Below are 27,315 nucleotides of genomic sequence, written 5' to 3'. Positions count from 1 at the left end.
ACATGGCAGTTCCTAACAGCAGAAAGAACAAATGAATCCGATTAGATGGACTAAAAAGCTTACATTCTGTGTCAGTTGACAATGATGGAACACATAAGGAAAAACCCTAATCTTTGACTCCTGTGGGTGAAAAATGTAACTGTAATTTGGCACAGGTGTGTTTATGTTTGTGTGTGTGTGTGTGTGTGTGTGTGTGTGTGTGTGTGTGTGTGTGTTGTGTTTATAAATCCCACTTCTGCCCATGCTCAGGGTTGTCAGGAAAAGCAAGGCTCCCGAGTCCTTGTCCTGCAGCCCTGATTGATGAGTGACCCACCCATGTGGTGATTTATTAAAGACTTTGGACCATAGGTACTGTCTCTCTCCTCCCTTGCGGCTCTCAATGGACTAGGATAACAAAAGGAAAAAAGAAAGAAAGGAAAGGAGAAAAGAAAGAATTATATGTCAGCAAAAATATGCACTGTGTTTTCAAACCCTTCCTTTGTACGCTTCCTTTATTCCTAAGGGAGAAAGTAATAAAAAAACAGTGCTTTGGATTTTGCAAATTCTTTAGAAACAGCTCGAATACAGACTTCTCATTTGGTGGGGTTATCATAAAATGACAGGGTGTTCACTCCTCTTTTTGTATCTTCCAGTTTTGTCTCAAAATACACATAGTTTTTACAAAATAGTTTTTACACACATTCTATTTTTGTGTAGATGCATGCGTGGTGCTGGGAATCAAGCCCAAGGTCTTTATAAGACAGCAAATGTTCTACTATTGAACTACATCTCCAGCCTAAATAGGACTACACTCGACAGATTGTTATATATTTCCTGCCCTTTTTTTCCTTTCATTTCTCAGTGAATTAGACACCTCCATCATGTGATCGATACACATCATTTTCAGTGTCTCTTCCAGTTCTATTTGTATATAACTACAATTTATTTGATTCAAATATTCAAAGATCTAGCTTGTTTCCAATGTTTTGAAAATATGATGCATAGTCTCTTTTTTAGACAATTTTATGATATTTGTGTGCACTCACAAATGTGTCACATTGTACAGGTGGAGGTCAGGAGACACTTGTGGGAAATGGCTCTCTTCTTCCACCTTGTGGGGGACCAGGGATGTAGCTCAGGTCATCAGGCTTAGTGGCAAATACATATGCCCCCTAAGCCATTTTACCAGCCATGTTTTTGTTGGTGGTTTGTTTGTTGTTGTTGGTTGTTTGTTGTTTTTAATTTTTGAGACATGGTTTCTCTGTGTAGCTTTGGAGCCTGTCCTGGAATTCACTTTGTAGACCTGGCTGGCCTCAAACTCAGAGATCCACCTGCCTTTGCCTCCCGAGTACTGGGATTAAAGGTGTGAGATACCACCTCCTGGCAAAGATTTATTTATTTATTTATTTATTTATTTATTTATTTATTTATTAATTATGTATGCATGCATGCACCAGAAGAGAGCACCAGATCTCATTACAGATGGTCGTGAGCCACCATGTGGTTGCTAGGATTTGAACTCAGGACCTGTGTCCTGGAACTCACTGTATAATCTCGGCTGGCCTCAAACTCAGAGATTTAATTTACCTGTTCCTCCCGGACCCCAGTGCAGTACTATCTATCACAGCCAGGTCTAGCCCTGGTTTTGAGACTGGTTCTCACTCTGTATCCTAGGCTAACCTGGAACTCACTGTAGCAGCCCAGATCGGTGTTGCTCTCACACCAATGATCTTGCCTCAATCTCCCAAACACTGAGATTACAGGGTTATCGAATCAGAAGCATTCCTTTCCTTTTTGAGACAGCCTCACATTGTCTGGCTTGGCCCTGAACTAACCCTCCAGCTCTGCTTCTGAGCGCTGGGATTCCTTCTGTGCCTTTTCTCCTCCTCTCCCTCCCCAAACTTCAGAAACAGCTTTCCGTGTACTTTACTCAGAGTTAAAATTATCATCAGTGACAAATTGTAGCGGTTTCTTTGTTTGTTGGTTTGGTTTTTGAGATAGAGTTTCTCTGTTCTGGAACTCTCTGTAGACCAGCCTCTGCCTCTCGAGTGCTGGGATTAAAGGCATGTGCCACCATCATGCCACAATTTTTAAGATGTTAGGTGCATAAATGCTTTGCCCATATGTATGTATGTGTTTATAGAGGTTGTCAGTACTGAAATACTCTGATAGGCGTGGTACCGTTCACCTGTAATCCCATTAAGATGAAAGCTGAAACAGGAAGATTGCTAAATTTGAAACCAGCCTAGACTTGGTGACAAGACCCTGTCTCAAACCAACAAGGGGTTATTTGTGCCAGTCCTTCCAAAAAATAACTATAAAGCCTAGAGGCTAAGGAAAATGGTGGTTTGTGTGTGTGGTGGGGGCTTGGTTGTTCTAAAACAGGCTCTAATTATGTAGCCCTGCCTGGCCTGAAGCTCTCTGTCCTCAAACTCGCAAGGTTCTGCCTCCTGATTTACTCGGATTAAAGGTTGCACTACCACGTCCAGAAAGATGTGTGTTCTTTACATGGTTGAGACTAAGGTTGGTATTTGCTTTAATGCACGTGTTTTGTAGCTGAGTTTTAATCGATTGAATCGTGAAATTTCTAAAACCCAGGTTTTTAAATCGCATTCAAGGAGGAAAGAGATGGCACCCTCTCAGAGAGCGCCTACACTCAGTTAACTTGGAAACCAGTCCCCGCCCCTACACACAACGCGCAGACTTCCCAGAGTCCCTAGCAGCGCGGCTCGGAGGCGTATGGGAATTGTAGTCCTGAGAGCCGCGTCACTGCTCCAAGGACTCTGGGTAGGGCCGCCCGCTCTCCAGTCTGCGCGCTTGCGCGAATGCATCGGCGGTCGCCCTTCCCCCACCTGCAGTCGCGAGTGGGTGACAGGGCCCCCATCTCCACGAGCTTCGTGACCCGGAACCGCGAGTGGAGGCTAAGCCCCTCCAGGTATGTCTACAAGGCTGGGATGCGCGGGCCCGAGAGAAGGGTCGTGGCCGCGCCAGGGTGGGAGCCTCGCGGGCCGTGGCGCCCCCCGGGCGTGGGTTCGGGCCTCGAGCCCTTCTGAGCTGGTCCCTGCGGGCTGCTCCCGGCGCAAGCGTGCGGGTCGGAGGAGGACGGGCAGCTGCCGGGCTCCAGCTTTCCTTTGTCAGGAGGTGCGCCTCTGCCGGGCATCGCGGGGCTGAGGCCGCGCGGGAACGAGTCCGGAAGCCCGGCAGCCCGGCGAGCGCGCTCGTGACCCTCCACGATGGTGTGGGGGCGGGTCCCACTCAGCTGGCCACGCCCCCTGCCCCCTTAGCGGGATCCGAGAACCTGCTGGAGTTCCTCGTGATGCCTGGTGTTAACAGTTATGTCATCACGGAATAATTGCGTCTACCCGTTACTTCCGGTTTGAACATCGGCGTGAACAGAATTTTTTTTTCCTAAGATGGGCTTTTCTGGGTAGCTCAGGTTAGCCTGGAACTTGCCATGTTGCCCAGTCTGGCCTAGAATTAGAGATCTGTACAAGCCCAACTTCACTTTTCTTGACTAGTGTTAAGCTTTTTACTTATTTTTTTTTTAAGTTTTCACACAGGTATATGCGGTATATTGAGCATACCCACTCCATATGTCCCTATTGCCAGCCCTCCCTTCCTGTTCCCTACCCCCCTAGTTTCATTTCTATACATGATTTTATGCATCTCCATAAAACTTTAGGAACCACAAGTCAGAGAAAACAGTTGTCTGAGAGTAATTTGTTTAATATGATTATATCCAGTTGCATCCGTTTTCCTGCAAATGACATAACTTCGTTCCTCCTTTTTTTTCCCCCGTTTTGGTTTTTGAGACAGGGTTTCTCTGTAGGTTTGGAGACAGCCCGGCAACTTCGTTCTTCTTTATGATTGAAAAATTCTATGGCGGGGTTAATGAGAGGGCTCAGTGGGTAAAGGCACCTCCCACCAATGCTGGAAATCTGAGTCGGAGCCCTGGTATCCATAGTAGAAGGAGAACTGGAGAACTGAAAGTTGTTATCTGACTTACACACACACACGTGAAAAAGTTTAAGAATTCTATTATGCCCGAGCAGTGGTGGCGCACGCCTTTAATCCCAGCACTCAGGAGGCAGAGGCAGGCGGATCTCTGTGAGTTTGAGGCCAGCCTGGTCTGCAGAGTGAGTTCCAGGACAAGCTCCAAAAAGCTACACAGAGAAACCCCGTCTCAAACAAAAAGATTTAAAAAAAAAAGAATTCCATTAAGTGTGTATGTCATGTTTTCTTTATCCGTTCCTCTGTTGGTGGACACCTCTGCTGGTTCGTAACAGCTATTTGTGACTAACGCTGCAAAAGACAATGTGTGAGTGTCTCTGATAGGGGAGGTTTTAGGTTAAGAACCTGGAAGTGGTGTCGCTGAGTCATAGGGGAGATCTGTTGTTAGTTTCTGGAGAGACCTCTTTACCGACTTCCATAGTGGCTGGACCAGTGCATTCCCACTTGTCCACATTCTTGCCTGGGTTTCTTGGTTCTGTTTGTTCTTAATGACTGCCATTTTGACTAGAGTGAAATGGAATCTCAGAGTAGTTTTGATTTGTGTATCTATCGTGGCTGGTGGGTTGAGCACTGTTTCATTGGCCATTTGTATTTTATCTGTGCGTGTGCACACAGTGTGCTCTGTCAGCATGTACACCTTTATGCCAAAAGAGAGCATCTGATCCCACTATAGATGCTTGTGAGCCTCCATGTGTTTGCTGGGAATAGAACACAGGTCCTCTGGAAGAGCAGCCAGTGCTCCTGACCGCTGAGCCATCTCTTCAGCCCTATATTTTTTCTTTTAAGAGCCGCTATGTTGCTCAAAGTTGTGGGAGGTGGAGATCTTGTCTCCAAGACTGGTCTGTTATGACAGTCTGTATTTTCAGTATTTTATCTGGTTCAGTTGTCCGAGGTGCCCACCTGGTGGCTTTCTCTGCCAGGTGTTTCCTTTGCTGGGGAAAGAGTTGCCTTACAAGTGAGTAATGGCTGCACTTGAGGTAGCATCGATGCCTCTAGCAGGACGATGCCAGTTCCTTTGTTTCATAGGGAGCTTTTGGGCATTAATAACCCTTGTTTCCAAATGGCTACATGGGCATGCAGTACCAAAGGCCCACACATAGCTTAAATATTTAATTGCTCAAGTTGTAGAAGTTCAGTTAGGGCAGGAAGGATAGAAATGTGCTCAAAGGGCCATGAGCTCTGTGGTTGCAGTGGCACTTCCTGTGGCATGGTCTTCTGAACTCCCCCTTTCGAATTCTGATTTTTCTGTCACAAGGAAAAAAGTAGCATAATTTAAGGGTTGGCAGGTTAGGGTTTTTTTTTGTTGTTGTTTGGTTAGTTTGCTTTCTTGAGATGGATGGGTGTGTGTGTGTGTGTGGTCCTGGCTGTCCTGGAACTTGTTCTGTAGACCAGGCTGACCTTGAACTCACAGAGATCCACCTGTCTCTGCTTCACGAGTGCTGGGGTCAAAGATGTACACTACTAGTGCCCAGCAGACTGGCAGGTTTTTGGGTTTTTTTTGTTTTGTTTTGGTTTTGGTTTTACGAGACAGGGTTTCTCTGTATTGTTTTGGAGGCTATCGGTCCAGCCCGGCCTCGAACTCACAGAGATCCGCCTGCCTCTGCCTCCCGAGTGCTGGGATTAAAGGCGTGCGCCATCACCGCCCAGCTGACTGGCAGGTTTTTAAGGGAAGGTCAGGAGTGTCATTGTTGGATGTGATGCTATTGAAAAGTTTCTACACCCTGATAAGCCTCTTCACTGATGCAGCAGGCCAAATTAGGAAAAGCCCACATCTAATGGATACAATGTTCCCCGATGGCCTTCCAGCTCCCCAGAGAGGAGATGGGAAAGAGACACAGGATAGTTTAAATACCCTGTGGGAGTGGTCTTAACTATCTCTGGGGGAGGGATCATCATTTGGTAGGTTTTCTGAGATGCAGCAGGGTTTGGAGGAGGCTTGGGTAGAACCTCCACCATAACATTCCAGATTCTGGGTATATGGATGCCAGGATCTGGGGTGGAAGCTTCCACCATAACATCCCAGACTCTGGGTATATGGACGCCGGTTTATGTCTGGATTCTTCTGCTGTCAAGGGACGATGTGGGGGAGGGGGGAGTAAGGAGTCGGTAGGTTTATGTTCAGCGGGTGGTATGAGTGAAGGAGCTGGTGTGGGTGCTGGCGTTATCTGGAGGACCCTCTGTGGGTTGGCCTTGGCCCAGGCAGGAGGAGTGAACCTGCAAGATATGCTTGAAAATGGGTCAAAATTGGCTCTGGAGACTGTGAATTTTCGTTAACAGTCCAGATTTCTTGGCACAGAAGCAAAACTTCTCCCAGGAAGTTGCAGGCATCTGTATGACAGCCAGAACAGATTTACATCTTGGTGTCATAGCAAAAGGCTTTAGGTTAAAAAGCATGGACATTTTAGAAAACAAGCCGAGGAAATTTAAAACTCTGAACCTCTGAAGTTGCATCTGAAACCTGTTGATCCCTGACTATGAAGCCTGTGAAGGGGGAACACCTGTTTGTACTTTTACCAGGAAACGTAATAAACTAATAAGCTATCAGTACCCCAGTCATCAAACACCATCAGATCTGAGTGGGGTAGGTAGATGAGCATAAGTGAGACAGCTTTTTCAGTTAAGCAGTCCCAGGTTTTTCTCTGAAATGGGAAGGAGGGTCCCATCCATTCCCGTTGTTATGATAAAGAGCGTGGAACCTTGCATGGGGGACCTTGGCACATTCCATGTTGGGCAAGGTTGAACAAGGCGGGGGACAAACATGCCAGTCAGTTTAAGTGAGAAGTTTTATTAGAAAGGGAAGGAGAGGAGAGGAAAGAGAAAAGAGGTAAAGAGACAGAGTCAGGACAGAAGAGAAGAGGGAGACAGGAAAAGTCCTGTCTACCCCAGGGGAACAGCAGGAAAGAGAAGAGAGCATAAGTGGCCGGAGGTCTTTCTTTTAAAGAGGTCCATTGCTCCTGGGCTGACCAGGGTACTGCCTGAGTGCATTCTGCCAGGTGACAGGGGCAGGCCAGCATAATGCCTGAATCCTTACAGTCAGGGCCACAGGAAACTCCCAATTTCCCAAACTCCAAAAGAGTGTCCAAATAGGCAAAAATGAGCTCAACCTGGACTGTCGGAGGATTTCTGACAGATAAAAGCCAGCATTCCTCAGGAACTTGGGAAACTGATTCCCATCTGCCAAAATGAGTTATTTTCCTTACTTCTGAGAACGGGGACATATGGCTACTTACCTGTGGCACCTGTCAGCATATCATAGTCAATGTGCCACCAGGCTCCCTCATTGTCACAAGTGCCTGTTACATGTTGCAAACCTTCCAGTGTCCTCGCCTTCCCAGGCTTCTCTCCTCCCCTATATGGTGGTGGGAATATGTTTGATGCTCAGGTATACCATTTGGGCATTTCCAGATACCCAAGCTGAGTTTTATTTATGAATGGGTATGTGCAACCAGTCCTCTGTATTGGTTGGTTCTATATTTGTGACCTCAGATCTTTTATTTTCTTTATAATGGCAAAGATTTTTCTCCCCTGCCCCTGCTCTTCTCATGCTTTCTCTGTTCTCTATCCATTGCTATTTATTCTTTCTTCTCCCACAGGTAGCCCTGGTCATGTCCAATCTGTTTCTCTTTCTCTCTGCTCTGGACTCCTCCAGGCACCTCTGGGTATTTTCTCTCTCTACAATTAAGCCCCTTTCCCCAACAATGGATCAGTCATATCAGCAGTTTCTTTACTGCATCTCCTCGAATAAAAAGGTGAAGTCTAAGTTGCAGTGAAGATCCCAGGACATTGGAGATGGCGGGTTTGGAGGACTCCAGCTGAAGAAAGTGGTATGCATGGCATAGAGCTGGTCATTTGCTACAGTTGGCAGAACTGCAGGGATAGTGATTTCAGAGCCTGGATTGTTTTATCACTTGCCTCAGATGCTAGACATGGAGTTTGGGGGTTTGGTGTTTGTCTGCTAGGTTTAGATCTTGCTTTGGCATAATCTTTCCTTGTTATTAACACATTCCTCCCATTTAGAATGGGAATGTTTGCCTGTGTCATTGTGTATTGGAAGCTCCGCACTTGGGGGATTTTGTTGTTTGTTTTTGTTTTTCCAAGACAGGGTTTCTCTGTGCAGCCCTTGCTGTCCTGGAACTCACTTTGTAGACCAGGCTGGGCTTGAATTCAGAGATCCGCTTGCTGTGCACCACTGCTGGTTTAAACTATTCCTTTTGTTGTTGTTGTTTGCTTGCTTTTGTCTTTGTTTTTTGAGATGGGGTTTCTCTTTGTAGATCAGACTGGCCTCGAACTCACAGAGCTCTATCCACCTGCCTCTGCCTCCCAAGTGCTGGGATTGAAGGCATGCACCACCACTGTCCGCTTGCACTTGGACTTTTGAACAGTGTTGGAACTGTTAAAGGAAATGGGCCCTTGTGCAGTTGAGTGAATGAACGCATCTTGTATCATGAGGTGGTCGTGGATAAGGACAAGAGATGGAAGTTGTGGCTTAAAGGTCATGCTTGTCTGTCAGGTTGGCAAGTGGCAGACTCTGATAGTTAATATTGTCACCCTGATAGGCTATGGAATCACTAGGTGGCAAGCCTCTGGGCGTGTCTGTGAGGAAGGTTCTGCATTGGTTTGGGGTGGAAAGACTTCCCCATGGCCAGGGATCCAGGACTGAGTAAAAAGGAGAAAGCAAAGGAGTCAGCATTCGTCTCTGCTTTCTGATGAGGGACTCTGTGATCACTTGCCTCGGGCTGCCATGACCTCTCTGTCATGATGGACTATACTCAGTGTGAGCCCCAATAAGCCCCTTCCTTAAGTTGCTTTTGGCTCTAATTTAGTCACGGCAATGAGAAAAGCAACCAATACACTTGCCTTTCCCAGAAGACACGGATGTTGTCCCTTAGGCTGAAGAAAGGGCAGTGAGGGTCACTGCTGAAGTTCAGGATCCTGGTATTAGTGGAAAACCAAGATTCTGTACTTGTGTGAAGGCATCAGGGCCTGGCAAGGAGGAGACCTTAGAACTGGTCATGTGACCATCCTCAGCCTTGGGTCTTTTTGCTTAATCCCAGTTAGCAATTACAAAGAAGCCAGTACTGTCATCCAAATGAGGCCTATGGGGCTCCTGGTGGAGCTTTTGGGAGCTTTCAGAAAACAGTGAGCAAAGCTCATGCCGTCTGACACGTGGCTTGCAGAGGTGTGCAGCAACTGTTCTTTCAGGGGGTTCTGCACGAATATTGTTTTGTTTTTTGTTATTTGAGACAGCAAGCCCAGGCTAGCTCACACCGGCCTAGATGGAACTTACTTTGTACCCTACTCTTGTCTAGATAGAACTCACTGTGTAGCCCAGGCTGGCCTTGAACTCAGGGCAATGGTCCTGCTTCAGCCTTCCCACTGCTGGCATTGGAGGTGTGGAAACCACCCCAGCTTTCATGGTCTGCTCCTGTGTGTAGGTTTGTTAGTGCTCACTTCTCATGGCCACTCACTATTGGCACACCACCAGGAAGGGTTTGTATGGGTCGGGAGCAGACAGTCTGCCTGGAAAAGCCCCAGGGAAGAAAGTTCCTTTCCAGCTTCAAGGGGAGTGGGTCTAGGGCTACAGTCGGCTGCATGTGCAACAAACGTTGCTTCTTAGAGTTGGGAAATCAGGCCTTTCCTGCTGCCTCCTATGCCTTCATGATAGCAGGCTTTCCGGTGGCCCTTCCATCAGCCTCTGTCTTCTTTTATTGTCAACTTTTAGCCGCATGTATATATTCAAATTTACATTCATTAGTTTGTGGGGGGAGTACTTGGAGGTCAGAGGACATCTTGTGGGAGTTGATTTTTTCTGTCCGTCATGAACTCAGGACGTTAAGTGTGGTCAGTCAGCATGGTTATCCGTGGAGCAATCTCACACAAGCGTGGTCAGTCAGCGTGGTTACCTGTGGAGTCATCTCACCCTTCTTTCTCATTTTTGTAAAGCAGTCTTAACTTTATTTCTGTGAAGTATTTTACTGGAAATGGAATCTTATTTTTTTCTTTTGTATATTTAGGACTTTTATCTTCTTTTTCTTTATTCTTCTCTCATACAATACATCCTGACCACAGCCTCCCTCCCCTCTTCTCACCCCCCCACCTCCGCTCTCTCCCAGATCCACTGTTCCTGTTTCCCTTCAGAAAAGAGCAGGCCTCCTGGATATATCAGCCGAATACAGCATAACAAGATGCAATAAAACTGGACATAAACCCTCATCCAGTCTGGACAAGGCAACCAATAGGAAAAAGACCCCCCGAGCAGGCGAAAGAATCAGAGACACCCAGCCCCAGTTAGGAGTCCACACTAACCCAAGCTAAAGAACTGTGGCATGTATGTAGAGGACCTAGCATAGACCCACACAGGTTCTGTGATCACTGCTTCAGTCTCTGTGAGCCCATATGAACACTGCTCAGTAGATTGTGTGGGCCATGTTCTCCTGGTGTCCTTGACCCTCTGACTCCTACAATCCTTCCTCCCCTTCTTCTGTGGGGTTCCCAGAGCTCCACCTAGTGTTTGCCTGTGGGTCTCTGAATCTGTGCCCATCAGCTGCTGGAGGAAGCCTCTGATGACCATTGGGCTAGGCGCCTGTCTGAGTCAGGGCTCTCTAGCACAGAACTTTCTCTTTTTCTCTCTATATAAGGGGATTTACTGGAATGATTTATGGGCTGCAGCCCCACAGTGGCTGGCTGTGAGTTGAAAGTTCAAAAATCTAGTGTAGTTTCTCAGTCCCGCTAGGTTGGGTGTCTCAGCTGGTCTTCTCTATATGCTGGAATCCCAAGGTGGGCTCCAGTGCAGTGAAGAAATCCATGTGCTGACAGGGTGAGGACAAGGTGAAGCACGCGTTTGCCCCCCTCCTTCCAACATCGTCCCTCCACAGAAGGTGTGGTCCGCGTTACAGGTGTGTCTTCCAGCTGGCCTCAAGGTCTAGATCCAAGCATGTTGTCTTCTTGCCTCAAGATCCAGATCACAGAGTGCCCTCCATTTCTGGATTATTCTCAGTCCAACCTTTACAGCTCGGATCTATGAGTATAGCAGGGTCATTTTGTTGACTTCTTTGTTTTGGTCAGTTATGTTTGGTTCTACCCTAGGACCTAGCCATCCAGGCAGCATCAGGCATAGGTTTCCTCTTACAACTTGGGCCTCAAGCCAGTCATCGGTTGGTCACACCCGCGGGTTCTGAGCCCATCGCCCCAGCACGTCTTGCAGCAAGACAGGTTGTAGGTCAAAGGTTTGGGGCTGGGTTGGTGTCCTGGTCCCACCACTGGGAGCCTAAACGGTTAGAGAACATGGCCGGTTCAAGCTCCATATCCTCCACTACTAGAGACCTAGGTCACCTCATCGGTTCCATAAGTTTACACTGCACTAGGTTTCCACATTGCCCCCGAAATGCCCACCTATTCCAGTCTCTTCCGTGCTCCTTCTGCCCCTCTCCCTCCCTCACCTGGTTCCTCCTATTTTCATCCCTTCCCATTCCACCTGTGAAATCTATTTCCCCTCCCAGGGAGACCCGTGAGTCACCTCCCCACCCCTTATACCTAGCCTCTCTGGGCTTGTGGATTGTAGTGTGATTATCATTTACTTTACAGCTAATGTCCACTTATGAGTCAGTACGTGTTTGTCTTTCTGGGTCTAGGTTGCCTCACTCAGGATGATGATATTTCTAGTTCTATCCATTGTCTGAAAATTTTATGTCATTTTTTTTAACAGCTGAGTAATACTCCAGTATATAAATAAATATTTTCCTTATCCATTCTTCAGTTGAGGGACATCTACGTTGTTTTCCGTTTCTGGCTATTAGGAATAAAGCTGTTGTGAACATAGTTGAGCAAGTGTCCTTGTGGCGGGATGCTGTGTCTTTTGGGTATATGCCCAAGAGTGGTATACCTAGGTCTTGAGGTAGACCTATCCCCAATTTTCTGAGGAATTGCTGTATTGATTTCCATAGTAGCTGTACAAGTTTGCACTCCCACTGATGATGGAGGAGTGTTCCCCTTGATCCATACCCACACCAGCATGAGCTATCACTTGTATTTTTAATCTTAGCCATTCTGACAGATGTAAGCTGGAATCTCAAAGTAGTTTTGATTTGCATTACCCTGATGGCTAAGGATATTGACATTTCAATTTGATTGGTTTGTTGTTGTCTATTTTTTCTTGAGTTCTTTATATATTTTGGATATCAGCCCTCTGCTGAATGTGGAGTTGGTGAAAATCTTTTTCTATTTTGTAAGCTGCTATTTTGTCCTCTTGGTGGTGTCCTTTGCCTTACAGAAGCTTTTCAGTTTCATGAGGTCCCATTTACTAATTGTCGATTTTGGTGTCTGTGCTATGGGTGTTCTTTTTTCAAAGAGTTGAAGTTATTGTTATATGTCTTTCACTTGCTTGGTTGGAGTTACCCCTAGATATTTTATCTTGTTCGTGGCTGTTGTGAAGGGTGGTGTTGCCCTGATTTCTTTCTCCGTCTGTTTGTCATTGTGCATAGGAGGGCTACTGATTTTTTAGGTAATCATCTACCCATCCCAATCACTCAAGTTGTTTATCAGCTGTAGAAGTTCCCTGGCAGATTTTTGGGAGTCACTTATGTATACTATTACATCATCTACAAATACGATACTTTGGCTTCTTCGTATCCAATTTGTATCCCTTTCGTCTCTTTTAGCCAGAGCTTCAAGTACTGTATTGAATAGATATAAAGAGAGCATCAGATCCCCTGGGGTTGGTATTCCTGGTGAGTGTGAATGTCTGACATAGGTGTTGGAAACTGAACTCCTATCCTCTGGAACAACAGGAAGTGCTCTTAACCACTGTCTTTCCACCCTGTAGTGGCATCTTGTCACTTTGAGGCAAGATGCCACTCACACCACCATCCCTTCATTTCTTTACATTTAAAAAAATTTTAAATATTTATGTGATGGATGTTTTGCCTGCATGAGTGTCTGATGCCTGAGGAACCTGGAAGAGTGTATGCAACTCCCCTGAATTGGAGTTATAGGCAGTTGTAATCTGCCAGGTGGGTACTGGGAATGGAACCCTGCTCCTATGGAAGTACAGTGAACATTTTTTTTTTTTTTTTTTTTTTTGGTTTTTACGAGACAGGGTTTCTCTGTATTGTTTTGGAGGCTATCGGTCCAGCCCGGCCTCGAACTCACAGAAATCCGCCTGCCTCTGCCTCCCGAGTGCTGGGATTAAAGGCGTGCGCCACCACTGCCTGACACAGTAAACATTATTAAGCCATATCTCTAGCCCCCAAAGAAAAGTTTAATATCTGCAGCAACTATAATGCCCTGGGTCATTCTAGATATTGTTATTTTGTGTTCTTTGTTGCTTCATTTTAGATTTTTGTGTGGTTGGGCAAGGTGGCTATGTAGCCAGGCTGGCCTGAAACTTACTTACCATGCTGCCTCAGCCTGTCAAACATTACCATCTCTCCACACCCAAGCTGTTTGTCCTTTTTCTTGGCCAGTTTGGTTGGTGTTATTATTGTTTCCACATACAGCTTTGGCTTCATTGCATTCTCCATTGTTTGAGATTTATTGATTTCTGCTCTCTTAACTTTTTGTTTCCTTCCTTATGCTTGCTTTGGGTTAATGCACTCAAGGCTTGGGTGGGAATAGGGATAGGAATGGCCCAAGGTCATTAATAGTAAACTTGTTTTCTATAAGCATTTTAATGCACATCATGTATTGTATCTCATTCTTGACATCCTAGCACTTGGGAGCCTGAGGCAGGAGGATCATGAATTTGAGATTAGCTGGGGCTAGATGATGAGACCCTATCTCAAAAAGTAAAGCGCAGTTTAGTAACTAAAGTTACTGTTACTCAGATGTTTAAATGTTTTCATTGCTGGTTATTTTTTTGGGAGGGCGGGTTTTCGAGACAGGGTTTCTCTGTATTGCTTTGGAGGCTATCCTGGAACTTGCTCTGTAGATCAGGCCTGCCTCTGCCTCCCGAGTGCTGGGATTATTCATTGCTGTTTAATTCCTTTGCCGGGGACTGTTTTAGTGTTTTGTTACAGTGCCAGATGCCTGAGAGAAGCAGCTCAAAAGAGGAGAGATTTATTGTGATCTCTTGATCCCATCTCTTTAAATCTAAAGTGACATTGAACAGAGTGCCATTGGGGCACATGGCAGAAATTGCTCACTTCTGCTTACTTCCTGGCAACCAGGAAGACAGGAAGGGGCTGGAGACAAGGTTTATCTCCCAGGGCGTGCCCTGGCAAGCTGCTTCCTCTAAACCCACCTTCTATTTTCTGCTAATGCCACCATGAGAGTCCACCGGGGGGTTAATCCATAGATGAGGGAGCCCTCATGGTTAGTCATTTGTCAGTGATTGAACCTGGCAGCTGGAGGTTCGTCACATAGCCAGACCTTGACAGCCACTAGGCTGTACTCTAAGTCCTTACCAGTTTCCTTTTTATTTTGTTTTGTTTTTCAAGACAGTTTCTCTGTGTAGCCCTGGCTGTCTTGCAACTCACTCTGTAGACCAGGCTGACCTTGAACTCATAGAGATCTGCCTGCCTCTGCCCACCGAGTGCTGGGATTAGAACCACCTGGAATTCCCCCCCCCCCCCCCATAATTCCCATCTTTGCTGAAGTTTTCTTATTTGTTCATTCATGTTCGCCTTTTACATTAACTCCTGTAGTTCTTTAAACTCCCTATCTGACAGCCTCAGGAGGTGATGGTGGTGTTAAGAGACACCACCATGCAATAGAGCTCGAGTGGAGAGTTTTGAGAGGCGAGGAAATGGGAAAGGAGGGACGGAGACTGGCCTCTGGGGACGGGAGCAGTGGGGTGGGGGCCAGAAGAGGGAAAAAGACAGGCAGTTTATAAGGGAACACAGTGAATGTGCACAGGTGGTGCTCTGAGTGGCTGCAGCTGAAGGTGTATCCTGTGAGGACCCCAAGGGCAGCCCAGTACAGATGCCTGAATACTAACAGTTGGGGCTTCTGTTTTGTCTCTTGCCCTTTTTGGTGTGTGTGTCTCATTGTGTTTGGTTGAAAGTAGATATTTCAGGACTGGAGAGATGACTCAGAGGTTAAGTGCACTGGCTGTTCTTCCCAAGTTCAATTCCCAGCAACCACATGGTGACTCACAACCATCTATAATGAGATCTGGTGCTCTCTTCTGACGTGCAGGCCTACATGCATACATAATAAATAAATAAACCTTAAAAGAAAAGTAGACATTGCCAGCATGGTTTTTCTGAAGGGGGTGGTGTTTTTCGGGGGTGTGTAGGATCTCTAAACAGAACATTTGGGTACCAGGCAGGTCAGACCCATAATAACAAGCTTCCTTTCCTCTTCTCCCAGTGTGCCTTGGTGCTCCTGTGCCTTTACCTCACCACGGAGAATGATGGGGCCCCAGGTGAGTCACTGGGTTTTTCATTTTGCTTTTGGGGTGGATTGGGCAGAAAGATGGCTCCGTGGTGAGGACCTGGATTTGCATCCCAGCAGGGTTTGCCCCACACCAGGATCTCCAGCACTATGAGGGGCAGAGAAAAGATTGCTGGAGCTTTCTGAAAGCCGAGCTCCAGATTCAGCAAAACAACCTCATCCATCCTTGCCATTTTGGGGTCCTTCTGTTTTGAAAGGGTGGTAGAAAAGGTCTCATAACATAGGCAACCCTCAAACTCACAATGTGTTTAGAGCAGTGGTTCTCAATCTCCTAATGCTGTGACCTTTAACACAGTTCCCTTAGGTTGTGACGACCCCAACCATAAAATTATTTTTGTTGCTACTTCATAATTGTAGTTTTGCTACTGTTATGAATTATAATATAAAGATCTGCATTTTCTGGTGGCCTTAGGCAACCCTTGTGAAAGAGCTATTCGACCCCAAAGCGTCTGTGACCCCCCCAGGTTGAGAACCCCTGGTTTAGATGATGACTCTGAGTTTTTGATATCTCCTTGAGGACTGGGATGACAGGCATGTGATACTATGTCTGCAGTGCTGGGGTGGAACCTAGGTCTCATCCATGCTAGGCAAACATTGTATCTACCGAGCTGCGTCTCCAGTCTAGTATATTAGTCAGTTCTTGAAGGGCAGCTTGATTGCTTCCAAGTTTTGATGATTAATGTGCAGGGTTTTGTGGGAGCATAAGTTGTCAACTCTTCTGCATGAATACCAAGGATTGCTGGACCATATAGTAAAAACATGATTAATTTTGTAAGAAACTATTAAAACTATCTTCCAAGTGAAGTGCATTCCCACCATAGTGAATGAAAACATGTTTCCACATCCTTACCAGCATTTGGCATGGCCAGCATTCTATATTGGATCTTTTTTTTTTTTTTTTTTTTTTTTTGAGACAGGATTTCTCTGTATTGTTTTGGAGCCTGTCCTGGAACTTGATATGTAGACCAGGCTGGTCTCCAACTCACAGAGATCCGCCTGCCTCTGCCTCCCGAGTGCTAAGATTAAAGGTGTGCGGCACCACTACTCAGCCTATTGTTTACTTTTTAGTCATGAGGTTTGTTTTCTTGAGTTTTAAACTGTCCTGGAGCTTGATATGTATTCCAGGCAAACTCAGCAGAGATCCTCCTGCTTCAGCCTCCCACGAGTGCTTGGGACTAGAGGTGTGTTAATCTCCTGAAGTAAGGACACCATGTCTGGTGCAGCAGCTGCAATCAGAGTCACTACTTGCTTGAGTTTTCAGTAATCAACTGTCACTTTCCATCTGTCTTCTGCTCTGGCCACACAGAGTTGAAGGGAAGTATGGGACCCACCACCCCCGCATCTTTCAAGTCCTTGAGTGTAGCTCCCATTCTGTAATTCCTCCAGAGATGCAAAGCTTTATGATTTCCCATATTCCTTGGCAATCGTAAGGCTTCTGTTTAGCCTTTTCAACCAGAATAGCCTTCACTCCATAGATCAGGGGACCAGTGTGAGAATTCTGCAAACTTGTAAGTATATCTATCCCAATTATACATTCTGGACTGGGGAAAATAACCACAGGATGAGTTTGGGAACCCAGTGAACCTACTGTGAGTTGGACTTCAACCAAAGCTCCATTATTCCCCTGACCTCCATAAGCTCCTACTTTACCTGGAGGGCCACAATGTTTCTTGGGATCTCCCGGAATCATAGTCAATTCAGAACCAGTATCCAACAGATCCCAGAAAGTCTGTTTGTTTCCTTTCTCCCCAGAGTACAGTTACCCATGTGAAAGGCCTTAGGTCCCTCTGGGGCAAAATTAGAGAAAGACTAACAGTAAAACTCTTAGGTATGGGGCTGGAGGGATGGCTCAGAGGTTAAGAGCACTGACTGCTCTTCCAGAGGTCCTGAGTTCAATTCCTAGCAACCACATGATGGTTCACAACCATCTGTAATGAGCTCTGGTGCCCTCTTCTGGCCTGCAGGCAGAACACTGTATACTTAATAAATAAAATTAAAAAAAACAAAACTCTTAGGTATGTTATCAAGTTCTTCCCTTAGGGGAACCTGGCCATGCCTTCATTCAAGCCATTCTAGGTCTGCAAACCCCCTCAAGTCTGGAAGTTGGTTCAGATTCCCTTTTGCCATGATACAATGTAGAATTTCTTTCATTTGAAATTTTTTCTGCTCATACAGCTCCCAAAAAATGTAAATAAATAAACAAACAAATAAATAAATAATGCAGTAGGCCGATCTGTTTTGTGCCTAGAAATACTATGACTGATTTGCCGTTACTAAAGGCCATGCTACCATAAAAGTCACTCTGCCTGTGCTGACCATTACAGGTCAGGCCATTATGGACATTGCCTTGTCTCTGCTGCCCATTACAATAACTACAGTCGCCTTGCCTTTGGCGACTCAGTGCTGCCACCTGGTCCCTGCAACTTGGGGGCCAATTAATTCATCCACCTGAGCAGCAGCATCCGCACCCTCCGGCCCGGCACGAGAGGAGTGACAACAAAACTCTTCAGATTTGCATCTAATAGAATTAGTGTGGATCATGTTTTTTGGGGCCTCCCATTGTGGAGGGTGGGGTTTTACACATCGTACCCACTCTAGCATTGCAACTTCCCTGAGCCTTAAAATCCTTTCATCAAGCCAAGGGATTTCAGGCTTCTCCAACGCCTCCTCAGTAGACCATCTTTTCACTAATGCTTCAAGCAGCCATTCACAGGGTTTCTCCATACTGTATCCCTAGCTGTCCTGGAACTCACTCTGTAGACCAGGCTGGCCTTTAATTCAGAGACCCACTGTCTCTGCCTCCCTAGAGCTGGGACTAAAGGTGTGTGCCACCACTGCCTCTCATGACACCTTTAGAAAGAAAATCTTTGAGTTTCCACATTAAACCTAGGATCTCCACTCAGAGGGCTCATATCAATAAATTCAGCCCGACCCATTTTATGTTCCTTCCACCATTACCCCACAGCCTTCAAATCCATTCCCACACATATTCCCTAGACTCCTGCTTGAATGAAGTAGCAAACTCATTAAGCTCTTTAGTAGTATAGAGCACCTCCTTCTGAACCCCACTTTCAATCTTCCCTCTAGGAGTCTGCTTACCTTTAGTCTGTTCATAGGTCTAGAGGAAACTATTGGTGGGTCCTGAGGGTTGTCAGGATTGTCTTGTCAGGCATCTCCTCCAGGGAAATCACTGCTGGTTTGGCAAACAATATTCAGGGGGTGGGGGTAGGGTACATCTTCTGAAACCCTTGAGACTCTGAGGTTTTGAAGTCCTCAGCATCAATAGGGTCTCCCACACATCTCCATCACAAGTTATAGGGTCCTGTTCTTTAACAGTTAGGGCCCTGACTTTCATGCTCCAAGGCTTGAATTTCTGCTGTAATTCAGCCAACCTTATAATAAAGGCCTTGGTTTGGTTTTTGTTGTTGTTGTTGTTTTCTCACAACTTGAGCTTTGTGACTGGTAAAAAGAAGATCCTCTTCCAGGGCCCACATAGAAACATTTAGACTGAGCAGGGTGGTGACGCACGCCTTTAATCCCAGCACTTGGGAGGCAGAGGCAAGTGGATCTCTGAGTCCAAGGCCAGAGCTAGTTCCAGGACAGCCGGGGCTGCGCAGAAAGAAACCTTAGGACGTCGGGAGCCAGCCAGTTTTACCGCTGGGTTTAATTGTTGTCCTTCCCTGGATCCTGAGGTGCTAGAAGCTGTTAAGTCTGTCATGGAGCTCATTCCTTTCCTTTGCCAGTTTATTTGGAGGCTAAGAGCAACTGACCAGCAACATCATTTTCCTTATTTTTTCACAAATTGTCAAAGGTTTTATATACAGAGTCACAGCTGTTGTCTCTCACAATTGGTGAATCAGGATAATCAAATGCATTTGTCTTGAAACTTGTTATGTAAACCAGGCTGACCTCAAATCAAGATCTGCCTGTCTTTACTTCCCAAATGCCGGGGTTCAAGGTATGTACCACTACACCTGTTGTAAATAAAGGTCTTCATGGTTTAGAGCTGCGATAAAACACTGAACAAGTAGCACCATTGGTGTCATGATGAAGGGCTTACAATGTGACAAGGGAAATTTTTCATGTATATTTTCTGTATCTTCCCAAGCAATCACTTTAGAAAAAAATGTGTCATTTCAGGGGTCGGTTTCATTCACTGATGTAACTGTGGACTTCACCCAGGAGGAGTGGGAGCAGCTGGACCCCTCTCAGAGGATTCTATACATGGACGTAATGCTTGAGAACTATAGCAACTTACTTTCAGTGGGTAAGGACAACCTTGGAAGTGCATCAGTAACCTGGGGTGGCAGGAGATATACTCAGAATGGCCACTAGGGGAGCTATTTAAGACAGGGTCTCACTTACATGGCCTTGGCTGGTCTTGAACTCAGATCACAGATCACCTTCCACCCCAGTGCTAGACTAACGGTGTGTGCTGTGAGGTAATTTCTTTCTTTTTTTTCTTTTCTTTTTTTTTGGTTATTCAAGTTAGAGTTTCTCTGTGTAATGACCCTGACTTTCCTGGAACTCAATTTGTAGACCAGGGTGACCTTGAACTCACAGAGATCCACCTGCCTCTGCCTCCTGGGTGCTGGGATTAGACGTGTGTGCCACCACCACCAGTTATACCTTTGTCTTCAGAGACTTATGGGCCTGTGAGAAATGCTCACTGCAGAGTTAATGTTGTGGGGCTGGAGAGTTGACTTAGTGGTCAACAGTATACACTGTATGCACCTGCAAAGGACTCCTTCGAATTTCCCCTGTTGGGCAGCTCACAACCGCCTGAGACAGCAGCTCCAGGGATTGAAGCTCTGGCTCTGATGGCCCCTGTACCTGCTCACAGACTCACAGACAGACATTTTAAAACACTCTCTTGGACTGGTGAGATTGCTCAGTTGGGAAAGGTGCTTGTTTCCAAGCTCCATGTCCTGAGTTTGATCTCAGCCCATGTTGGTGGAGGAAGTGAACCAGTCAGACTCGGTGGCCTCTGACCTCCACTCACCTTACATGTTATGGTAATGCATGCATGTGCACTCACACATACCACACAAAAATAAGTAAAAAGTTGGGTATAGTGTTGCACACTTTTAATCCCAACACTGAAGAGGCAGAGGCAGATAGATCTCTGTGAGTTCAAGGCCAGCCTGGTTTACATGGAGAGTTACATAATGAGATGCTGTCTTCAAAAAAGGGGTGGTGGGGCCTGGAGAGATGGCTCAGCGGTTAAGAGCACTGACTGTTCTTCCAGAGGTCCTGAGTTCAATTCCCAGCAACCACATGGTGACTCACAACCACCGTGAATGAGATCTGGTACCCTCTGCTGGCCTACAGACAAAAGGCTGTATACACAATAAATAAAATAAAATATTTTTTAAAAAAAAGGGGGAGGTGAGCTGCAGAGATCCTTCAGTGATTAAGGGTGCTGGCCACTCCTCCACAGAATATGTTTTATTCATATCATTTACATGGAGGCTGGCAGCCTTCTGTAACTTGTTTCAGGGGATCTGATGCTCTCTTCTGGCCTCTGTATGTACTGCAAATGTAGCATGCAGGTAAAACACCCATACACATAAAAGTAAATAAATCTTGCAAATTATTTTATGTATGGTTTTTTGCCTGCCAATATGTCTGTGTACCATGTGTGTGCCTGGTGCTCTCAAGAGGCTAGGAGAGAATATTGGAGTCTCCTGGGACTGGAGTCGCAGATGGTTATAAGCCACCATATGGGTGCTGGGAATTGAACCCGGGTCCTCTAAAAGAGGACCAGGCTGGTCTCAGACTGACAGATCCATCTACCACTGCCATCCGAGTGCTGGGATCAAAGGTGGTGACACTGCTTCCTGACTTTTTTCTGCTCACTTAAAAGTCATTTTGTCATCAGGACAGATATTTACTTTCCTCTCAAAGTTAAGAGATGAAAAAAGTTTGCATCGGGGGACTTTTGTAATGCTGAAAGACTCGGTCTGAAACCAGAGTCAGCTCTATGATGGGAGCATGTGTGGGTTAACGAATCAGGCTTAAAGTGCCCTTCACTGTTTTGTCCTAGAAGTGTGGAGGGCCGATGACCATGTGGAGAAGAACCCCAGAGACCCAGATGAGCAGGCGAGGCCACTTACAACCCTCAAGAACCAACCACCAGTTGAAGAAAGAGGCAATCTTTTTGGCAAGACATTAAATCTGAACACAGACTTTGTTTCGTTAACACAAGTTCCCTATAAATACGATTTGTATGAAAAAACTTTGAGATATAGCTCAGACTTACTTGGGGGCAGAAGCTGTGTAAGAAGGAAGGGTGAGGAGTGCAATGGATTTGGGAAACCACTCCTGTATCTGAAGCAAGAGAAGCCCCATGCCGGCGTAGGGTACTCTGACTACAGTGGGAATGGAAAGGTCCTCGGCCATAAAGAGGTCATCTTTAAACATCAGAAAATTAAGAACTTGGTTCAGCCTTTTGTCTGTAATTACTGTGACAAGGCCTTCTCCTTCAAGTCGCTCCTGATCAGCCACAAGAGGATACACACAGGAGAGAAACCCTATGAATGCAATGTGTGTAAGAAAACCTTCTCCCATAAGGCAAACCTCATCAAACATCAGAGAATTCATACCGGAGAGAAACCCTTTGAATGTCCTGAGTGTGGGAAAGCCTTTACCCACCAGTCAAACCTCATTGTGCACCAGAGAGCACACATGGAGAAGAAGCCATATGAGTGCAGCGAGTGTGGAAAGACGTTTGCTCAGAAGTTTGAACTCACCACACACCAGAGAATCCACACGGGAGAGCGGCCCTATGAGTGTAGCGAATGTGCGAAAACCTTCTTTAAGAAATCAAACCTCATTATCCATCAGAAAATTCACACAGGGGAGAAACGCTACGAGTGCAGCGAGTGTGGAAAGTCGTTCATCCAGAACTCACAGCTTATCATCCACATGAGAACTCACACTGGGGAAAAACCGTATGAATGTACCGAATGCGGGAAAACTTTCAGCCAGAGATCAACCCTTAGATTACATTTGAGAATCCACACCGGGGAAAAACCCTACGAATGTGCTGAGTGTGGGAAAGCCTTCAGCAGAAAGTCTCGGCTCAGTGTCCATCAGAGGGTTCACACAGGGTAGGTCCTGAGGCTGCAGTCAGACCATACCGTGGGAAACCATCAAACCATCACCTTCATGAAGATCCTGAGGCTACAGTCACACTGTACCGTGGGAAACCATCAAACCAGTGTTCTTCCAGTGAGGGAGGAACCTTCATGAAGATACTGAGGCTACAGTCACACTGTACCGTGGGAAACCATCAAACCAGTATTCTTCCAGTGAGGGAGAAACCTTCATGAAGATACTGAGGGAACTTGGGAAATCACATTGAGATGCAGGCTAACTTAAAAACTTCAGAAAACAGGATACCATAAGAATATTATACTGAAAGTATCCATGTGTATGTACTTAGTACATACACCTCCAGATCCAATTGTAAATAGACATAGCCAGCTCTACTCCATGAGCTTTCATGGCTTTTTGTGCCGCTGGGGTTCAAACCTAGCTTGCTGCCTGTGCTAGGCAAATTTTTTTACCACTGATCTACATTCCCAGTACACAGTGACCTTTTACAAATCTTGAATCAACTGAATATTCTAGGAGGAGAAATAAAGTTTCTATAAACACCACCTTAGGAATTTGTACTTAAGGATATGCCACAAAGCATATATTGTTTGAAATCTGTTCATGTGAGTCTAATGGCTACTAGGGAATTGAAATTCCCATTCATCTATGAAATTGCATCATAGCAAGCAAGGTTTCTCCTACTCAACATCATGTATGTGTCTCGGTACCTTTCCAACCCAGTGTGTATCCAAAGAAAATGTGATGGATTTAAGTAGCATGTAGCCTCTCCCTCTGCAGCCAGATCATACAAACTGGTGTGGCCATTGTTAATGAGCTGCCTGGCCACTAAAGAAAAGCAGCATTGTTAGGGTTTTAGCCTGCTTCTGGGTTTGAAGATTTTCTAACGCATTATTTATACATATAAATATGCAAAGGTCTGAGATAATTGAGACCTAGAGAGTGAAAGGCAGGTGTGAACTATGACTTGGTATCCATCACAGAAGAGAGCTGTGCATGCAGGGGATGGCCTCATCAATCATGCTCTTATCTTTCTCCCCGAGGCATTGACATACAAGTGTATGTCCTCCAAAATACTGTGTATCCCAGAATATTATTTTTGTATGTTTGTCTTCCTCTTAATGCTTTATGAATTATCCTATTAAAAATGAGTAGGGTGCCTATGTAGCTCCCAAATGTTACATTTCAGAGACTTTGAAGAAAAAAAGATCTGTCAGGGCTGTGTTTCATTGCTTTTTATAGCTTCCATGTACGTAATCTACTTTAGAAACTGTTTTTTCTGTGTCCTTTAAAGGAAGTCTTTCTGCTTTCTCCTCATACAACACTGCTCTTTGGAAGCTGGCTTAGCTGTATCTGTCACCTTGTAATAAGGTGTAAATAAGTATCATACTTACTTTCCTATTGCGTGACCAAACACCATGACCAAGGCAACTTATAAAAGAAAGAATGTCATTTGAGGCTCACAGTTCCATAGGGTTAGAGTCCCATGACCATCATGAGACGAGGGAGCGTGGCAGCAGGCAGCCATGATGGAGCAGTAGCTTAGAGCTCACATCTTGAGACACAAGCACAGGAGAGCAAGCTAACCAGGAGTGCTTTGGGCTTTGAAACCTCAAAGCCCAGCTCCAGTGACACACTTCCATCTTCACCAGATTGTTCCAACTGGAGACCAACATTCAAACCTGTGAACCAATGGGGAGCATTCTCATCAGACCTCCACAGTAAGTTAGGATTTTTTTTGCCAGATGTGGTGCTACATGCCTTTAATCCCAAAATTTGGGAGGCAGGGGCGGGTAGATCTGAGTTGGAGACTAGTCTGGTCAACATAGTGAGACCCTGTCTGAAAACAAACTTTTTATATAACTAGAAGGTGATCATTTGAAGTTTGATTCCAAATCACAAGTTTTTCATTATGCATTAGAATTATAAATGGAAACCACAAGTGGAATTTATTTTAATATTTTATGTGTGTGGGTGTTTGTATTGTCTGTGCGCCATGTGTGTGCAGTGCCTATGGAGGCCTGAAGAGGGCATTGGATCCCCAGGACCTGGAGTTGCAGACAGTCGTGAGCCACCCTATGGGTACTGGGAATTGAAACCCGGGTCCTCTGAAAGAGCAGCCAGTGCTCTTAACCACTGCGCCATCTCTCCAGCCCCTTGGATTTTATTTTTGAAAATAGTGATTCTGTCTTTTAACATTAAGAAAAGAAATACGCACTTACAATCTCTTTTCATACCAGGAAATTTCATTCCTGGCAATCTTAAGATTTTTTTAAAAAGTGCCAGTACTTAAGATATTATGATGAAGCCGGGCAGTAGTGGTGCATGCCTTTAATCCCAGCACTCGGAAGGCAGAGGCAGGCAGATTTCTGTGAGTTCGAGACCAGCCCGATCTACAAGAGCTAGTTCCAGGGCAGCCTCCAAAGCCACAAAGAAATCCTGTCTCAGAAAAAAAAAATCATTTAAAGATGAGTGAATAAGCCAGGCATGGTGGACAATCCTTTAATCTCACACTCAGGAGGCAGAGGCAGATGGGTCTTGGTGAGTTTGAGGCCAGCCTGGTCTACAAATCGAGTTTCAAGACAGCCAGGACTGTTGCACAGAGAAACCTTGTCTTGAGAGAAAAATAAATTAAAATAAAAATATGCCATAACTGAGTTAATTTTCATTGAGAAGCATGTAGGAAGGAGCAAACTTCCAGATCAGATGAGAAACAGAATTTGCCAGTTTGTTTTTGCTTTTTTCGAATAAAGGTCTAATGACCTTGCATTCATGTTTGTATGCATGTCTCCCTCCCCAGCACGGGGATCACAGGAAGGTGCCCAGCTTTTTATGTGGGTGTTGGTGGCCAAACTCGTCTTTATGCTTTCGTGGCTAGCACCTCCCTAAGCCGTTTCCCTCCCTAGTCCTCGCATATTTTCTTTAAAGATTAATTTATTATGTATATTATGTATGTTTGCCTGCATGCCAGCAGAGGGCACCAGATCTCATTACAGATGGTTGTGAGCCACCATGTGGTTGCTGGGAATTGAACTCAGGGCCTCTGAAAGACCCCCCCTACTGTTCTTAACCACTGAACCCCGAATATTTTCTTTATGACATCTATTTTGATCTTTCAACCCTGCCCCTTTGACTGGTCTGTACATTTTGGTGGACCAGACTGCCTTGGCTTGACTTCATTCTGGTTGTAGTGACCAGCTTAAAAGTCACCAATAATGGTGTGAATGTCCCAAAAAGGGGGGGGGGGGAACCTAAGCACATCTTGGCGTCAGGTAATCGAGAGCAAGTCCAGATTTGCATTCTCTATGTCACTTTGTGTCCTCCGTCCTGTCCTCCCTCTGGTCTTAGTCTGTGCCTGCCATGTGGCTGCCTCGTGATCTGTCCCTGTAGCTGTCTGTCCATGTGTGTGTGTCCCTTGCACTTTAAGAACATCACAGAAAGCATCACACGGGAACAAGTGAGGTATACTTTACAGAAACAGTTTTACAAGGGATTAAGTCAGTCCAGCTAACCCAAACAACAGACATCATTGTTTATAGAGCAATAGCTGAATGTTGTGTGTAACGTTTATGATGGATGTCCATTTTATGGGATTTCGTTCAACTGTTTTGCAGCTTTTGGCAAATGAATTTTAGAACACACATGTGTTACTGTGGGGGGCGGTGGAATACATAATTTAAGGTTACAGCTGTGCATTAGCTTAGGTTGTAAAAGGGAATGTAAATGGAAAATCCAAAGCAAGTAAAATTGACTGTTATATTGTCCTCTCAAAAGCAGACTAAACAAATAGGCTGAGTGCATATTAGGATAACAGTCTTAATTCCTTTTTTTAAAGATTGATTATTTATAGTGTTCTGTCTGCATGTGTGTCTGCAGAAGTGGACACCAGATCCCACTACAGATGGTTGTGAGCCGCCATGTGGTTGCTGAGAATTGAACTCAGGACCTCTGGAAGAGCAGTCAGCGATCTTAACCTCTGAGCCATCTCTCCGGCCCTGTTTGTTTTTTGAGACAGGGTTTCTTTGTGTAGTCTTGGCTGTCCTGAAACTTGCTCTGTAGACGAGGCTGGCCTCAAACTCAGAGATCCGCTTGTCTCTGCCTCCTGAGTGCTGGGATTAAAGTACTGCTCTGCCATCGCCTGGTTCTTCAAGGTGTATTATTAACTCAAGGCCCAGCAGAATTTCTTGTCTCTTAAAGAAATGTCTTTATCCTAATAGGTTGCCACACACCTGGGAGTCCTTTAAGGCTGTAAGTCTAGATCATTGTCCAGCAGGGTACAGCTGAGGGTTCCTCTGTGGAAAGCCTTACTTCCTGTGCACATGTTGGTGACACATAGAGGCAAGAGAATGGCCTACTGTATTCTGTAATGATCTGTTTCTGGAATTGTCTTGTGGAAGCCCCTCACTCTCTCGTGCAGCTGGCCGCAGATTCCCGAGGAACCCTGCATTTGTAGTAGGGATTCTCTTCCTCCTCCCAGCTAGTCCCCATCCCAGCCTTCCCTCCCGTCCTTCCGAGCGAAGGCTGCAGTGCCAGTGTCTCTTTCCCCTCCTGGCCAGGCTTCGTGGTCTGAGGCACCTACAGAAGGCTTGTGATGGGTGTTGATGGTGCATGCCTTTAATCCCAGCACTCAGTAGGCAGAGGCAAGCGGATCTCTGAGCTTGAGGCCAGCTTCATCTATAGAGCTTGAGTACCAGGACAGGCTCTAAAGCTACAGAGAAACCCTACCTCAAAACAAACAAACAAAAAAACAAAAGAAAAAGGCCTTCACTTTTCCAGGATGTCCAGCCCCATCTTCCCTCAGGGCCAGTTCAAGAC

The 27,315-nt window shown here is 45.6% G+C and overlaps 1 protein-coding gene across 3 annotated transcripts in view; it reads left to right on the top strand.

The window, feature by feature from the left end:
* Zfp1 (ZFP1 zinc finger protein) overlaps window positions 1–23,681 on the top strand; it is a 32,912-nt gene extending 9,231 nt beyond the window's left edge. Inside the window, exons 1-4 of one of the 3 annotated variants that reach the window (XM_021228955.2) lie at window positions 2,749–2,914; window positions 15,298–15,352; window positions 19,522–19,648; window positions 21,431–23,681. In XM_021228955.2, the coding sequence (XP_021084614.1) occupies window positions 2,805–2,914; window positions 15,298–15,352; window positions 19,522–19,648; window positions 21,431–22,497 (1,359 nt within the window). In that variant the 5' untranslated portion in view covers window positions 2,749–2,804 and the 3' untranslated portion in view covers window positions 22,498–23,681. Of the gene's footprint in view, window positions 1–2,748; window positions 2,915–15,297; window positions 15,353–19,521; window positions 19,649–21,427 lie in introns of those variants that run through there. The other 2 variants (XM_013115576.3, XM_040736716.1) reach the window with 2 other exon arrangements.
* Window positions 23,682–27,315: the final 3,634 nt, after the last annotated feature.

The sequence above is a fragment of the Mesocricetus auratus genome, unplaced genomic scaffold (genome assembly GCF_017639785.1).
Source record: "Mesocricetus auratus isolate SY011 unplaced genomic scaffold, BCM_Maur_2.0 Super-Scaffold_6723, whole genome shotgun sequence".
Classification (NCBI taxonomy): domain Eukaryota; kingdom Metazoa; phylum Chordata; class Mammalia; order Rodentia; family Cricetidae; genus Mesocricetus; species Mesocricetus auratus.
Note: the sequence above shows the minus strand (reverse complement) of the source record. Positions and strands in the feature narration are given on the sequence as shown.